This window comes from Girardinichthys multiradiatus, chromosome X (genome assembly GCF_021462225.1).
Source record: "Girardinichthys multiradiatus isolate DD_20200921_A chromosome X, DD_fGirMul_XY1, whole genome shotgun sequence".
NCBI lineage: Eukaryota > Metazoa > Chordata > Actinopteri > Cyprinodontiformes > Goodeidae > Girardinichthys > Girardinichthys multiradiatus.
Genome location: NC_061817.1, coordinates 11,953,776 through 11,971,467, shown reverse-complemented (window position 1 = coordinate 11,971,467; position 17,692 = coordinate 11,953,776). Strand labels below are relative to the sequence as shown.

The following is a 17,692-nucleotide window of genomic DNA, read 5'->3' as shown; positions in this document are numbered from 1 at the left end:
TCTGTCTAAGTCTAATGTGTTTGGGATTTAGTGTCATTATGTTCCAAGCCTTAGAAGCTCCAAAGTTGTGCTCAAGTCTTTTTGTAAAACCAGAATGTCACGCACTTAAACGCATTTTCAGGACATGATTTTCATCTCATCTGGAGATAACATCTTCATCTTGTTTCATCATAGGTTCAGTATGTTGGAGCGTCGTGAAAATGTCTGGCTCGTTTTAAAGGAGTCACACTTTGGTTTTCTGGTTATACAAGGATAAGAGCTTCGGCTTGTTTTGACACTTTCATCGTCATAACATGTTGACCCTTTCTTATAACGGTTCATTCGTCTCATTATGTCCAGATAACGAGATCCTAAGCATAATGGTATCATTTATCTTGAAAAACTAGTTTAATATTCTTTATTATAACAGTTTAATTATTAGCTCCATATAACAAGGATGCAACCTATTATTATTATTAGGAGACCTTTTTTGTTGCTATAACACTTTACATTTTTTTTTCTAATTGTAAGAATACCCTTGGTTACTTTTATCTCATCTTCCCTTGTTATACGTTTATCTCGACAATGAAACCTTGAGCTTTTAATCTTATAACAGTTTAATTCACTCATTATTTCAAGATAAAAAGCTCCTGAGCTTTTTATCTTGAAATAACAGTTTATAATCTTAGTATTTTGAGCTATTCAGGTTGGGTTCTCCCTCGCTGATCAATGCACCACTATTATAATCAGCAGTATTGAAGGACTGCACTTGATAACACACAATTATCACCCATTTATACCTAATAATATTAATGTTATCTCAAGAAAGTAAATTTTGTCTCAAGCATAGGAAGGCAGCCAACTTGTAAGCTGAAGAAAAACCAGGGGAGGTAGGAACAACCTGAGCTTCTACATGTAAGATCACTCTGACCAAGTTGTTATGAGAGAGTCTCATTTTCAGGTCATGGGAAATGTAGACGATTCTGCAAATTCAAATGGTTTTCCATACTTGGAAAATCCTTAGATGAATTTCCTTCAAGACAATGAAGTAATGCTGTTTATAAGATCCGGATGTTTCTACGAATGAGGGGAATGTCTCCATCGTACGCTCATTCGTGGTGACTTTTCAACATGTTGGCCTGTGATTCCTGGGTTGTTACTGGACGGTCCAACGTCCCTCTACTACTGCTTCAGGACAGGGTCACAGTGAATTCAGCTCATTATGAAGGCCAATTTCACCCTTGTAAACCAACATTTAAACATTAGTGTTGTCACTCTGCCTACCTGATGAGTGAATAAAGCCTACCTGCTGTGTTTTCCTGCAGGTTTCTCTTTAAGCGTATCTCTACTTAGCTGCTCTCGTGTGTCTGGTCTTTGTTGCTGCTGAAATTGGACAAAAGGATGGAAGTACCTCACAGTGTTTTTATTTGTCTCCTACCATCTTGTCACGTTCTGCAGTTGTGACATCATTGTTTCATCAGCGTTTAATGTTGCTGTGTTTTTGAGTTTAAACACCACTTGTTACTGATCTTGTCTGACGACGCCTCTCTGTTTTGAACACTGTAGATCGAGGACTGTGCAATGTTTCTGTTTGAGCTAGCTGTGTGGAAAAATGTCTCAAATCCAGATACAGTTTAGAATTTTGGGGGTTTTGTTGCTTTATTGTATGAGAATGCAGAAAATATGAATGTGAAAAGTGGTTTAATAAAGTCTTGGAATGCTACAGAAAATTAGGCTCCATATTTGTGTTTTTTACGCCCACTGATGTGTCACAACCACAAATTTGCCCCCTTTACTCTAACACTCCCAAATAAAAATCCAGTGCAACCAAATGCCTTCAGAAGTCACCAAATTAATAGAGTCCACTTACTCTGTGTATGACCTCAGATGTTTGTTAGAAAACACTGGTCAACATACAGCATCAAGGACCACAACAGGGAAAAGGTTCTGAAGAAGTTTAAAGCAAGGTTAGGTGATAAAACACTATCCAATCTGAAAATAGAGTTTTGAAAAACCACAAACCTACCAAGTCATGGCGGTCCACCTGAATTGACGGGCATTAATCAGAGAAACAACCAAGAGGCCCATATTCAGTGTGGAGGTTCATATAGAGAGCCAAAAACAAGTCCTGTTTGTGGTTTCCTGGAAGTCGTGTAGGTTCACCTGTCAGCAGGAGAACGACTTTAAACATACAGCCAGAGTTGGCATGCAATGGTTTGGAACAAAGCATATCTACTGGTTAGAATGGCCTAGTCAAAGTCCACATCTAAATTCTATGAAGTATTTATGGCAAGAATTAAAAGAAAGTATGTTCAAAGATGCTCTCCATCCAATCTGGATTAATCTGAGCTGTTGTGCAAAAAAGAACGAGCAAGCATGTCAGGCTCTGGATGGAAGAAATACACTAAAACTGCAGCTGCAATTTCAGTGAAATGTGCTTCAAAGTTCTGATTCAGGGTGGTGCTGAATACAAATGGAACACAAATTGCTTTTCCCATTTTTATTTTTAGTTGTGAAAGATTTTGAGAACCATGTGTCATTTGTCCTTCCACTTCACAGGTATGCACTGCTTTGTGTTGGCCTTTGTTGGAATTATAATTTAAGACTAATTCTTGTTCATGTGATTCTTAGAAAAGGTTCATAAAATAGTTATGTCCCTTAACTTTGTATTATAATTGGATGATAATGATGGATTAAGGTTAAAATATTATTGAACTCATCAGTGTCTAGAATTAAAGACTTGTACCTGTCAGAGGTTTGAATGAATCCTCTGCTCACAAATCCTGCTGCTTACAATTTTTATTCAAGTTTAAGAAAAGCCTTTTGTCACGAGTAAAATAATCAAACACCGGCCACATAAAGCTGCTTCTGCGTTACAAATCGCAGTAAATAACTGCACATACAGAGGAACAGACATCTTTGAGCAATTAATTCACAGTTTGACGGTGTTCAACAGTGAGCCTTCTAGCAAAGCAGTCAGATGTTTAAGAAACTGGCGAAGAGCGAGTCTGTTTCCTTCCTTCCTCCGGTGGAATCCATCCAACAGTTACACAATTAGTGAAGATTTTGCCACTTGTCTTTATTTGTGCAGAACGCTGCTGATGTGGCTCCAGTGAAACAGTGTGAAAAGCAGCTAAAGGAGCTAGTTAGCCTATTTCTGTCTCAGTTTATATGTGTTCATGTTGAAGTGGATCAACTTCATCGTGTCGTTTTGTTTCTTTCCGTCTGTCTGAAATGCTCCAACAGGGGACGCTGTCCTGGCAGCTTAAGTGGGATTTTACTTTTGCTTCTTGGCACAGCTGGTTTGCTCTCCATGGTGTCCAAAGTAAACTTGTGCCGGCAGACCACGTCTTGTGTTGGCTGAAGGAAACCATAGAGCGTCTGTAATGTTCTCACGTCCTCCAAAGCATCATGGGCCTTGTAGTTGATCCCTAGCAGCTCCCTGACGAGGTTCTCCTGGCGAAAGCTCTGGAGCCTACGGTCCCTCAGCAGCTCCCGAGCCAGCGGCAGGGTATCGACACAGCCCGAGACCGAAGCCTGAAACTCAGCTCTTAGGTCCAGCTCATCAAGAGCCCGAGCCAGCAGGGGACAGTCAAAGCTTCGGATGTTATGGCCAATGAGGAGGGGGCGACCGAGCATTTGGAGGAAAGTGAGGAAGGAGACCACAACCTCTTTGAGGGAGTTGGTGAAGACCAGCTGGCGATGCAGATAGAGCCTCTGTCCGCGAACCTTAAAGCCCGTGACTCTAGCTGCTCCTTGCTGTATACGACACCGGGGAATGATGTACAGGTTGAGCGAGTGGCCTCCGCTCACCGCAGCCAGTTGGATGATCTCACAGTCCTGACCTGGAAAGAAGAAACCATGCAGAGATCAGGACATTGCATAATTTGCTCTGGTCTAAGTGATCACAGATGGATCTTGGGTGGTACAGTAAAATAAATAGAAAACCACACCCTGAAACACCAAATACTTTGAGCTAGGTATGCTCCGAGAAATTTGCTGGTGACAGGAAATCTGGAGATTTTCTACTTCATTAATCCTGATTGCTGACTGGCCACCGTAAACTCAGAAATAGGAGAACGCACTATACCTAAACCCTACCAGATTACAATTCAATTCAAAAATACTTTATTAATCCCAAAGACAAATTAAATGTTGTTATAGCTCATATTATGAAGGTTTCTTCAAAGAGACGTTGTAGATGCTGATGGCTGTGGGCAGGAAGGATCTCCTGTAGCGCTCCGTCTTACAGCAGATCTGAAGAAGCCTCTGACTGAAGACACTCTGTTGTTGTAGGACAGTCTCATGAAGAGGATGATCAGGGTTCTCCATAATGTTCTTCATTTTATGAAGAATCTGTCTTTCCACAATGATCTCCAGAGGTTCCAGAGGAGTCCCCAGAACAGAGCCAACCTTCTTTATCAGCTTGTTGAGCTTTTTTAAGTCCCTGCCTCTGATGCTGCTTCCCCAGCAGATGATGGTAGAAGAAATCACACTCTCCACAACAGACTTATAGAAGATATGCAGCATCTTGCTGCAAACACCAAAGGACCTAAGCTTCCTCAAGAAGTACAGTCTGCTCTGTCCCTTCTTGTAGATGGCTTCACAGTTGCATCTCCACTCTAGTCTGTTGTCCAGGTGAACACCGAGGTATTTATACTCCTCCACCACCTCCACTTCTTCTCCCATGATAGAAATAGTTTTTGACTTATTCCTGTTTCTCTTAAAATCTACAATCATCTCCTTTGTTTTATTCACGTTCAAAATGAGATGATTGTTTCCACACCATGCCACAAAGTGGTCCACCACCTTCCTGTACTCATCTTCTTGTCCATCTCTGATCCATCCAACGACTGTAGAATCATCCGAGTATTTCTGCAGATGACAGGAGTCTGTACTGGAAGTCTGAGGTGTTCAGAGTGAAGAGGAATGGTGAGAGTACCGTCCCCTTACTTAATTACGCCAAACGTTGTAATCTTCTGGGTAGATACTGGTACTAAGGTGATTTAAAGCTAACTACTTTCAGTTCCCATGAGGGGTTCAAAAATCTAATAGGAGAAGCGATTTTAAAAGGATATAGTCCATGTCAATATTTGTCAGGGGTTCATTCCAGCTGCAAGAGGGCAGGAGAGAGCAAAACATTTAGTAGATAACATGAAGGCTGACTAGATTACAGCTAAATTGAGGTTTTTTATCCTTCATATTGCAGTACAGTTAAAAATCTACCGTCTGTTTCTGTGTTTTGATAGGGGTATTCTTGGTAAATGGCCTGTACTTTTATGCTTTATCAAGTCTCCAGAGACCCCAAAGCGCTTCACACTACATTCAGTCATCCACACAATTCACACACTGACTTCTTCCATAAATCCCCCCTCAGAATTGACCAGTAGACTGAAAGAGTCGCGTAGTCCTACTTCATGAAGTGGTTCGGTGCTGATGATCCCAGAGAAATGTTCCTTTGCAGAAGGCATTTTCTAATCTCCTTGATCATTTCTAACCAACGAGCTCCTCTCAGTAACACTTAGTCACTTTTAAACGATGACAACAAACTTTACCATTTATCACGTTATATGTATTCGTACCCAGTCCAGTAGTCTCCATGTCGAAGAACACTAGCGGATGTTGTTTGGAGGTTTCTTCTTCGTCTGTTTCTGGTTGCATCACGAGGCGATCAAAACAAACACATTCATTGCTGAATCTAAATCCTACCGCTGCCCCTTCATTTAATTTAGCTAAAAAAAATGGATCAATTTATGAATAGCAGTTCTTGCAGGAAAAAGCGACATTTACTTTGACCGATGACCCCGGTGTTCTCCCTCCATGTTTTAAAAAAAATGACGTACACCGGAAACGAAAAGGTTGTCAAAACAAAAGCGTCGTTCTTCTTCTTCTTCTGGTGTTAATGGCGGTTGGCAAGAATCTGTAGGTGTGCATTACCGCCACCACTGGTATGGAGTGTGGTTCATCATGGACTAATATCTTTCTTATATAATCAAATTCTATTAAATCATGTTGTTCTTTTTAGGAATCTTAAAATAATTTGTATATGTTTGCTCCCTATGTTCTTTTAACTAAAGGGTTGTGAGTCTAACCAGGTAGTCAGCAGCACAGGAGCACCACAGGGGACTGTACTCTCACCATTCCTCTTCACTCTGTACACCTCAGACTTCCAGTACAAGACAGACTCCTGTCATCTGCAGAAATACTCCGATGATTCTGCAGTTGTGGGGTGGATCAGAGATGGAGAAGAAGCTGAGTACAGGAAGGTGGTGGACCACTTTGTGGCATGGTGTGGAAACAATCATCTCATTTTGAACGTGACTAAAACAAAGGAGATGATTGTAGATTTTAAGAGAAACAGGAATAAGTCAAAAACTATTTCTATCATGGGAGAAGAAGTGGAGGTGGTGGAGGAGTATAAATACCTCGGTGTTCACCTGGACAACAGACTAGAGTGGAGATGCAACTGTGAAGCCATCTACAAGAAGGGACAGAGCAGACTGTACTTCTTGAGGAAGCTTAGGTCCTTCCTTGTTTGCAGCAAGATGCTGCATATCTTCTATAAGTCTGTTGTGGAGAGTTTGATCTCTTCTACCATCATCTGCTGGGGAAGCAGCATCAGAACCAGGGACTTAAAAAAGCTCAACAAGCTGATAAAGAAGACTGGTTCTGTTCTGGGGACTCCTCTGGAACCTCTGGAGATAATTGTGGAAAGACGGATTCTTCATAAAATGAAGAACATTATGGAGAACCCTGAGCATCCTCTTCATCAGACTGTCCTACAACAACAGAGTGTCTTCAGTCGGAGGCTTCTTCAGATCTGCTGTAAGACGGAGCGCTACAGGAGATCCTTCCTGCCCACAACCATCAGCATCTACAACGGCTCTTTGAAGAAACCTTCATAATATGAGCTATAACAACATTTAATTTCCCTTTGGGATTAATAAAGTATTTTTTAAGTGAATTGAATTGCAATGAATCTATTATACTAAATTTTTCTTTAATCCTTTCAAATTCTCTCTTCATGCTTCTTCTTTCCAGCTCATATTTCTGACACTCTATAAAAATATGTTCAATTGTTTCATCCATCCCACAGTGGTCACATTGTCCTGTATTATGTTTATGTATTTTAAACAATGTATAATTAAGTCCTGTATGTCCTAATCTTAGTCTTGTTATTACCCTTTCCTCCTTTCTATTCCTTCTTCCAGTTCATTTTTCACCAACTGTCTTTTTAATCCTATAAAACCATCTTACTTTTCTTTCTCCATCCCACCTTTTCTGCCATTCTTCCTTCAATTTTTGTTTGATGATGTTTTTTGCTTCTGATTTACTTAAATGTACTGTAAAATTAATATGATTTTGCGTTGCCTTCTTAGCCATCTTATCTGCCATCTTATTTCCTTTAACCCCAATATGTGCTGGAACCCATAAAAATACTATTGATAAACCCATCATTTGTAGTCTGAATAAAGTTTGCTGTATTTCTAGTAGAATGTCTGGCCTGCTGTCTGAATGGTTATATTTTAAACTCAATAATACTGAACTTGAATCTGAACAAATTATTGTTTTTAAAGGTTTTATGTCTTCCATCCACTGTACTGCTAAAAGTATTACTAATATTTTTCCTGTGTATACTGATACACCATTTGTGATTCGTTTTCCTACTTATTTGAAATTACGGTACTATGAATGCTATTCCTATTTTATCATTTTCGATGCATCTGTATAAATCTGAAGGTATTGATAATAATTATTAACATATCCCTGTACTATATTTAACTCTAATATACATGTTCTTTTCTTTTTTTCCATTAAAGACATATCTACCTGTTGCATTGTAAATTTCAAAAGCCTTTTCTTTCTTTCTTTCTTTCTTTCTTTCTTTCTTTCTTTCTTTCTTTCTTGCTTTATAATGGCGGTTGGCAAACAACAACATTGGTGTATTACCGCCACCTACTGGACTGTACAGCTGTGTTATTTTTAGATAACGAAATATTATCTGATAAATGTTACTTTTTGAATTACTTCTAAATAAATCAACTATTTCTAATTTAACTCTAATTCTATTTAAATTTTGAATTAATTGTTGTCTCTCTTCCTCATATTTTTTACAGTGCACCATAACATGATATATTGTTTCATTTATTCCACAGTATTCACATTTACCATTACAATGTTTCCCTAAAATAAAAAGAGCACTATTTAACCCAAATCTGTCCCAATCTGAGACAAGAAATAGTTTCTTCTTCCCTCCTTGCCCTTCCTGTTCTTCTCATTTCTCCAGTCTTCTTTTGAATTTTATAAAACCAACGTTCTTTTTTTTCTTTCTCCCATTCCTTTTGCCATTTATCCTTCATTTTTGTTTCTGTTTAACTAACATTAATAACTAAATCTACTGATACATTTCTAACAGCTTCCTTCGCTGCCCTATCTACCAATTCATTTCCTTTAACACCATAATGTGCTGGTATCCATTAAAAATCATTAAACCCATCATATTTATTCTAAATAATGCCAGTTGAATTTCTATTAAAATATCTGGTCTGCTTTCTGAATGATTATACTGTAAGCTAACTAATGATGAACTAAAATCTGAACAAATTACTGATCTTAATGCTCTTATTTCTTCAACCCAGCTTATAATATTGCAATACTTTCTGCTATATATACTGAAAGTCCATCATTTATTCTTTTCCTTATTTTACCATTGAACTCTGGTACTATGAAAGCTACTCCAACTTTATTTAATATATTTTTAGAAGCATCTGTATAAATTTGAACATAACCATAATATTTATAGATATAATCCTGTACTATATGTGAATTTAAAATAAATTCCTTATCCTCATTTCTCCTTTTCATCAAAGTAAAATCTACTGTGGGATCTGGAATTATCCAAGGCTGTATCACTGATAATAAAACTGTTTGACTTATATCAACCTGATCTATTTTCAATTCTCTTATTTTCTTATTCACAATCCAACCAAAACTTCTAATATATTTTATCTATTTTTCCCAGCAAGGTTTTATTGGGTTTTTTTGGGTTGATGATCCTGTCTATAACCTTTTACATTAGCCCAATAATTTAATGTCAATGGCTCCCTTCTAATTTTAAGTGGTATTTCTCCCATTTCAATAACAATGCTGTTGGAGTAGTTTTAATGGCTCCTGTGCATAATCTCAATGCTTGGTATTGAATGCGTTCTAATTTTTGTAAATTTGTGTCTGCTGCTGAATTATAAACAATGCTTCCATAATCTAGTACTGATCTAATTCAAAAACGTTGTTTTTGAACTTCCTGCAGATTTAAAATGTGCGTATGTCTGTACACATTTGTCCTAAAATGTTGCATTTTTGTCAAATAAAAAAATTAACTGATATAGAACAAATTAAAATAACTTTTCAACTGTAATATGACGCATCCTGTGGGATATAAATGATAATAAATAAATAAGAAACCTTCACTGACCTGTTTACACAAGTAAATACACACTAAAACTTATACTTTGTTGAAAAATCTATCGGTTATGATAAATAAACCATATTAGAATTAGAATTTAACCAGTTCACTAGTATATGGTTATATAAAGACATTTTTTTACAATTACATATATTTACAGATGAATATTAATATGGAGTAAAAGACAGCAGATGCTGTCCAAACTGAGATTTAATCAATTAAATCTCAGTTTGATTAAATATTACATTTACATACACTAAGGGGATCCACCCTAAGTAGATGGGCTACAGCAGCAGAAGACCACATTAGGTGCCACTTCTGTCAGTCAAACACAGGAGGCTCAGGATAAAACATTATGTTTAGCTGTAAATTAGCAGTAAAATACATTTCTCTGTAAATCCACCATTACTTTTCTTCACAGCACGTTACTGTAAATGCAGAAAATAATTTTAGGAAATGATGAAAAACATTTCTAATACTCTTATTCAACATATAAAAGGCAATATGGTGATAGCATAAGCCTTCTACGCAAGAGGTGTTACAATGCCTTACAGAGACAACAAATAATACATCTAGTATTTCCAGGTGCAAAAAAAAAAGAATACATTTTATTTGGAGACAAAGCTGCCCCTGACCTTGGATTTCTGACTGCTAAATTAAGCAACTTTAGACAGGGACTGATTGAACATCTCAGTGAACACCTGTCCAAAGACACCATAGGGGCCCGCAGCTTTTATTGGGTTCGCAGCCCTCAGCATTCGCCGCACCTCATGTTCCTCAACAGTGAGGAAGTAGCTGCTGTGGGGTGGTAGATGTAGTGTGATCACCTTTCGCGGACTCTGCCTCAAAGCGAGCCAAGAAGAGGTTCAGCTCCTTTAAAAGCGATACATCACCTGTCGGCTGTGAGATTGCTGGGTCTGTAAGTGGTGATGTGCTGGACCCCCTGCCACACCTGCCTCGAATTGTTGCCCCCCTTTAGGCAGCCTTGGCCTCCCTGATACCTTTCTTCGGGCTGGCTCTGGCCAGCCTCTAGTGCCTCATCATCTGACCTGAAAGATGTATCCCTCTCCCTAAAAGACCCTACACCTTTTCGGCATCCAAACTTGTCCACAGCAACAGTGTTCATGCAATGCTTGATATATCCCCATACAGTTGTTGTGTACTGCTCTAGGTCTTGATGTTCAAAGATGTCACAGTTTGTTGTGTCAAAGCAGTCCTGCAGCTGCTCAGGTGCACCATCAGGCCAGGTTTTAACAGTTCTTGTGACAATGGGAACACTTATGGTCAGACTGGCCAAGATGTAGTAGTGAGCTAGCCTTGAAGCCCAACTTAATGTTTGAATACACCTTAGTCAGCGTATTTGCTCCCTTGGTGGCAGATTTTACATGTTGATGGAATTTAGGGGGTACTCTATTTAAATTTGCATGGTTGAAGTCCCTTGCACTTCCATGATATAACTGCTGGTTATATCATGGAAGTGTCCAAAGACCAGACTAACATTAGCCTCTGGTAGATTGTACACGGCTGTAATCATAACATCAGTAAACTTCTGAGGTGGGTAAATAGGGCTGCATTTCACAGTGACAAACTCCAGGTTTGGGGAGCAGAGGCTGCTGCTAGTCTTGGTGTTGGTACACTAGCTGTTGTTTACATACGTACATAATCACCCTCCTCTGCTTTCTAGTCCTCTGTCCTGTCGTGCCAATGTGCAATGTGTCCTGCCAGTTTGATAGCTTCTTCTGGGAAGGATGAGTACCGCCAGGTTTCCTTGAACAGCGGAGTGTAGCTGTTTTTAACCATGTCATTTGTTGCCACCTGTAGTTTCAGCTTGTCCATTTGTCAGCAAGGGATCTTATGTTGGTGAGGAAGATACTAGGAAGCGGTGGTTTGTATGTACACCTCTGTAACCTTACCAGTGCACCGTCCCAGCAGCCTTGCCACTTTGCCTCCTCTCCCTGCATCACCTTCTTGTGGGGATGGTAAACCACAGTGTGTGGCTATGTCTGCCAGGGTACCTTTAGAGTGAAAAAACATCATCCATAACAGGTCACTCACTGCAGAATCATATTTCTAGGAGAGCATGTCAGCTGTAGGTGTAGTTCACCCAGCAGGATGTTATTGAGACAAATAGCAATACATACACATTGTTGTGATTATGATTATATTAGTTAATATTTAATATTGATATTTTATTAAATAATAATTCCATCTGATGTTGTCCTATGAGTTAGCCCAATAAGGCGGTGAAAGAGGTGAGCCAAGCTCTGGCATTACTGAGCAGCAAAACGTTGAACACACATGGAATAAATTCACACAATGTCTTAAAATACAAGAATTTATTAACAAAAATAAGTCAACTCAAAGTCAAACATATTTCAATCAACGAACTCTTTACTATACTAGAACAATCCAACTAAACTACCAAGCAGAATGAAAGAATAATGAAGACCAACAATATACATCATGAACAAATGAATAAAAGATGGTTAAAACCATGGCCAATAAAGTGATGTAACATTACCATTCAAAGTTATTTATGTTTGAGAACCAAGGATTATCTTGAGAAATCTGGGAATGAGGTTGAGTTAGTCTTGGAGCTAACTTAGGCAAAAATTAGTATACCTCCAAACAACCATTCACAATGCAAGATCAGATAAAACATTATTTTAATGAAATAATACATTAAAGAATGATTTGCTGAATAAAACCAACCTTCTGGATGACTAATTCTCAATGATGTTTATTTAGCTGCCTTTATTTAGTAAAATATATTTCAGGAAATATTATTTGAAATAAGAACCAAACCTTTCTGGATAAATGAGTCTTAATAGACTTATAAGATGGCGATTTGTCATAAATGACCTGAAGCTGGGGCACTGGGTTTGATAGTGGAGCAACCGGTTTGATTAACTGGTTTGATTAGAAACCTACAGCACACTTAGATTAAGTATGGACACCCACTACTACACAACCTACCAGATAGACACCACAATGGTGACACATAGTCTACTGATAATCACTGAGGGAGGGAACATCCATTGCATTGGAGTAAAAGATATAAAACTATATGTGACCTTCTATCGAGGCTCTTCGTCATCCTCTAACTGACGGCGACGGTCCGAGACGGGAACCTCAGCGCTGATCTCTGTAATCATTCCTCTGCCTTAATTTAGATTAAAAAGAGCTAAAAGTTAGAAACTGTTTGAGATTCATTTATTTTAAGAGTCTTTAGATAGAGTGTGTGATCGCTTCCAGGGTTCAAGTACCGGAGGAGCTCCGAGGCGTCTGACCGCCAACAGGGTGCGGTAGCTCGGACAAATTGGTGTTTCTGCCCGGTTCCCGGAAGCGGAAACCACTTTTGGATAGGATAGGGTTACCATGGAAGGACAACACATCCCAGCTGAAAAACTATCATTTGAAAAGAATAAACCTACCATTGCCTTCTGACAAAATTAACATTAATGTCCTATATTAAAACTTGGTTTTCACCAAAAGTGGTAGTTGCATGAAATGTTAGAGTTGATTTAATTGATGGAATTAAAAACAATAAAATGCCAGGCGAATTATACATACCGATTTATGTCAAGTCAAATTTATTTATATAACACTTTCCAGCATCAAGGCACTCAGGACACTGTATATAAGGAGGAGCATTGCACTGATGCAAAATCAAATAACAGGGGTAAGAATAGAATGATGGAGAAGAAAATGAAAGGAAAGTTGGACTGAAAACTTAACTAATAATGTTTAGATGTCACAGTCATTATTTATGCATGAATAGGTTTATTGAGGTAGACAGAAGTACAAATTAATTTTCAACTTTCACTACTTGATGCTGCAAAAATGGTAACAAGAGGCCAAGTATCCATAGTTATTGTATTAGACCACCAGGTGCTACAAAGGTGGGCTATCCTTTCCTTTTTCTGAATGAAATGATTCTGTTTATAACTAATCTATTTGCTTTTAACTTCTTTTATTCCTTAATAAGCTGTTACACAGCAAGACTGCAATGTCGTTTATTTTTGTCTTCTTTGTATATAATAATAATGGAAATAACAATGTAAAAATATGATTATGTGTTGTTAAATGAAGATGGTGAAAGAAAGAAAAATGCTGATTTTTCTACCCAAGTTTGTGATTTCTTGTTCGTGTTAATTTGTTGTACTGGGATGACTGTATGATCAAATTATTTTCAGGCCACAATACTCATGATTTCTCTTGAAAGATTGAGGAAGAGTCCTCCCTCTATATTGCCTGATGATGTGAGTGATAACCCTAGACATAAATTTTTCTCCCAGGTGAAGAAGGCCTGAAAAGGTGGCTGGAACCAGCCTGACAAATGGGTCCATTGACACATTATTACTTAGAACATGAGATCTCTGGGGTTCAGGAACAATAGGTATCCAAAGATTGTGTTTGAGGGTTGAAAACGTGTGGTTGAGAAGAGTGACAGGAATGAATGATGAATGATGTGGTCCACATGAGTGAAAGGTTCATGGATTGAATGGTATGTTTTTGTCAGGGAAGTCAGATACATTGGAAATATGGTGCGACTGTGGAACAGGTATATATTAATATGTCAGAGATTAGATTAACTCAATACAGGTCCTTCTCAAAATATTAGCATATTGTGATAAAGTTCATTATTTTCCATAATGTCATGATGAAAATTTAACATTCATATATTTTAGATTCATTGCACACTAACTGAAATATTTCAGGTCTTTTATTGTCTTAATACGGATGATTTTAGCATACAGCTCATGAAAACCCAAAATTCCTATCTCACAAAATTAGCATATCATTAAAAGGGTCTCTAAACGAGCTATGAACCTAATCATCTGAATCAACGAGTTAACTCTAAACACCTGCAAAAGATTCCTGAGGCCTTTAAAACTCCCAGCCTGGTTCATCACTCAAAACCCCAATCATGGGTAAGACTGCCGACCTGACTGCTGTCCAGAAGGCCACTATTGACACCCTCAAGCAAGAGGGTAAGACACAGAAAGAAATTTCTGAACGAATAGGCTGTTCCCAGAGTGCTGTATCAAGGCACCTCAGTGGGAAGTCTGTGGGAAGGAAAAAGTGTGGCAGAAAACGCTGCACAACGAGAAGAGGTGACCGGACCCTGAGGAAGATTGTGGAGAAGGGCCGATTCCAGACCTTGGGGGACCTGCGGAAGCAGTGGACTGAGTCTGGAGTAGAAACATCCAGAGCCACCGTGCACAGGCGTGTGCAGGAAATGGGCTACAGGTGCCGCATTCCCCAGGTCAAGCCACTTTTGAACCAGAAACAGCGGCAGAAGCGCCTGACCTGGGCTACAGAGAAGCAGCACTGGACTGTTGCTCAGTGGTCCAAAGTACTTTTTTCGGATGAAAGCAAATTCTGCATGTCATTCGGAAATCAAGGTGCCAGAGTCTGGAGGAAGACTGGGGAGAAGGAAATGCCAAAATGCCAGAAGTCCAGTGTCAAGTACCCACAGTCAGTGATGGTCTGGGGTGCCGTGTCAGCTGCTGGTGTTGGTCCACTGTGTTTTATCAAGGGCAGGGTCAATGCAGCTAGCTATCAGGAGATTTTGGAGCACTTCATGCTTCCATCTGCTGAAAAGCTTTATGGAGATGAAGATTTCATTTTTCAGCACGACCTGGCACCTGCTCACAGTACCAAAACCACTGGTAAATGGTTTACTGACCATGGTATCACTGTGCTCAATTGGCCTACCAACTCTCCTGACCTGAACCCCATAGAGAATCTGTGGGATATTGTGAAGAGAACGTTGAGAGACTCAAGACCCAACACTCTGGATGAGCTAAAGGCCGCTATCGAAGCATCCTGGGCCTCCATAAGACCTCAGCAGTGCCACAGACTGATTGCCTCCATGCCACGCCGCATTGAAGCAGTCATTTCTGTAAAAGGATTCCCGACCAAGTATTGAGTGCATAACTGTACATGATTATTTGAAGGTTGACGTTTTTTGTATTAAAAACACTTTTCTTTTATTGGTCGGATGAAATATGCTAATTTTGTGAGATAGGAATTTTGGGTTTTCATGAGCTGTATGCCAAAATCATCCGTATTAAGACAATAAAAGACCTGAAATATTTCAGTTAGTGTGCAATGAATCTAAAATATATGAATGTTAAATTTTCATCATGACATTATGGAAAATAATGAACTTTATCACAATATGCTAATATTTTGAGAAGGACCTGTATATTTTAACTGGGACTTGTCAAACAGATACACCTGGGCTAGACAGGTGGAGAGGATATTTGAGGGGGCTGGTTTTCATTACATTTAGAGAAATAAGCTGAGGTGTAAACTTTATCACATTAAAATATTTTATTTGAAACTTATACGTGTGAATGGGCTAGTGACAGTTTGTGTAAACCAAAATTATGAGCTTATATTTTGATTAAAATGTTTTACAGTGTTTATGGCTCAGAACCTTATGTGACATGTAACTTAACCAAAGCCCAAAGGTCAGTATGTGCACAGCTCAGATTCATTACTCTAACTCTAGCATTAGAAGTTGGACGATTTCACTCCGTTTCAGAGGAGGACCAGAAATGTTCTCTGTGTGACTTAAATAAGATGAGAATGAAATGTACTTTCTGTTTTATTGTCCCCTGTATACAATTTCAAGGATGAACTACTTGGTACAGTCCTTGATAATTGTCCAGATTTGTTTTATAAGTGTGATGAAGATAAACTACAGTATTTGTTTAAGTATCATGTGTTTCAGTTAGCTCAGTATGTTTTAAAAGCCTGGGATATTCCACGACAATTTGTTTGATGAAGGATGTTGATGTTGGCCTCTGTCTGCATCTGTGAATATGATTGTGTGTCTTATAAGCCCATAAGGGCTGGGCCCCTTTATGGTGTATGGCACAAAATAAAATAAACTACTACTACTACTATTATCCCTACTGTGCTACACATATCGCCATGCTGACAAAATATTTTTAAGAGCTTAAGCTGCATGATTGTGATTATTGTATCACAGTTCTTACTTTCTGGCCTTGATGCTGAATTTTTAAATTGATGTATTAAAAAAGGGTTCATGTGACTGCTGTCACCAGGGTGGACTGGTCATCAGGAGCTCCGACACATTTCCCGGTTCAACTGGGACCAAAGGCTATATTTGGGTCGTACTTGGTGCCTGCGGTCCTGGCTGGACCACTCAAATGCCCAGTCCGCCTAGGGACATCTCCACCCTGTCACCAGCTTCCCCATATTCCCCACAATGCACATACCCACTACCCTACTAGGTGATGTATTCAATTACTGGAACCAAACCAATTCGAAGTTATTCTGCTTTTTTTCTTACAAGCACACATTCTCTCCATAGAAGCAAAGTATGATAACATATTTTTAAAGAGCATTATATTGAAACCCATTTTATTCTTCTAGTTCTTGTTGTTTTACAATACTTCAAACTGCAAGATAGATGTGGCATCCATTTGTTTCCAAATCTACTGTTTTGATGTAACCAAGAAGGCAAAGTGAGGGACAGATTGAAACTTTATACTCTGTTAATAAGTTTTCACATACTTTTAGCCAGAAGCCATGAGAGGTGGACAGTTTCAGAGATCATGTGGATAGTCATCAGGTAAATCTCCCATGCGGTTTGAACATTTGTTAGTAAGTGAGAAACACATTTGAAAAATCCTTGTTCCTTTGTAGTGCGTTCTATAAAGGATTTTGTATCATTTCAACTAAATATTGTCAGTTTCAGTCATTCTAAAAGTGTTTATGCAAATTTTACTCCAACAGTTCAATCTCTACCGGTAGATAAATTAGCACCCCATTTACTGAAAGGAAGTGAGATTGTTAAATCTACTTCTGAAAGTTTTCAGTAGGTTTTAGAGAGTGGGGGTTGAAGTTTAAAGAAGTTATTACAAGAAGAGGTTCTATGTTTATTTGTTTAATCTTAAATTTGGACTGGATATTAGATCTTAGTTGGTGATAATAAAACAATTTATTTTTATCAATGCCATACGGCTCTTGTAAAGGGTATTAAATCTTTCATCAATCCATCAAATATGTCTTCAAAATTATTTATTCCTTTACAATTGCAAGTTGAAAAGTTAAGAACCTTTTTATTTTGCAGGAGGCTTGGGATGTTCCAAATGGCTGCTCGTCTGCACGAAAGAATTGAAGACCTATTCAGTCAGATATGGACTGATATTAATGCTTTTAAAACAGATGTACTGCTTAATTAAAGGACTAATAAATGGAATATCTGAC

The 17,692-nt window shown here is 38.6% G+C and overlaps 1 protein-coding gene across 2 annotated transcripts; it reads right to left on the bottom strand.

The window, feature by feature from the left end:
• Nucleotides 1-2,763: 2,763 nt before the first annotated feature.
• On the bottom strand, nt 2,764-5,833 carry LOC124863199. Of its 2 annotated transcripts, none has more exons than XM_047357489.1 (2): nt 5,535-5,833; nt 2,764-3,824 (listed from the first exon to the last, which is right to left on the bottom strand). In XM_047357489.1, the coding sequence occupies exons 1-2, from the start codon at nt 5,638-5,640 to the stop codon at nt 3,178-3,180; spliced, it is 753 nt and encodes a 250-aa protein (XP_047213445.1). In that variant the 5' UTR covers nt 5,641-5,833; the 3' UTR covers nt 2,764-3,177. The 2 variants fall into 2 exon arrangements, with proteins under 2 accessions (XP_047213445.1, XP_047213446.1); XM_047357490.1 differs by having other exon boundaries at nt 5,562-5,830.
• Nucleotides 5,834-17,692: the final 11,859 nt, after the last annotated feature.

Excerpts from the sequence above, each read along its gene's own strand:
- LOC124863199 (XM_047357489.1), bottom strand. The coding sequence starts at position 5,640 with ATGCAACCAGAAACAGACGAAGAAGAAACCTCCAAACAACATCCGCTA. Across the intron at positions 3,825-5,534 it reads TACATATAACGTGATAAATG|GTCAGGACTGTGAGATCATC; the intron begins GTAAAGTTTGTT and ends TCTTCTTTCCAG.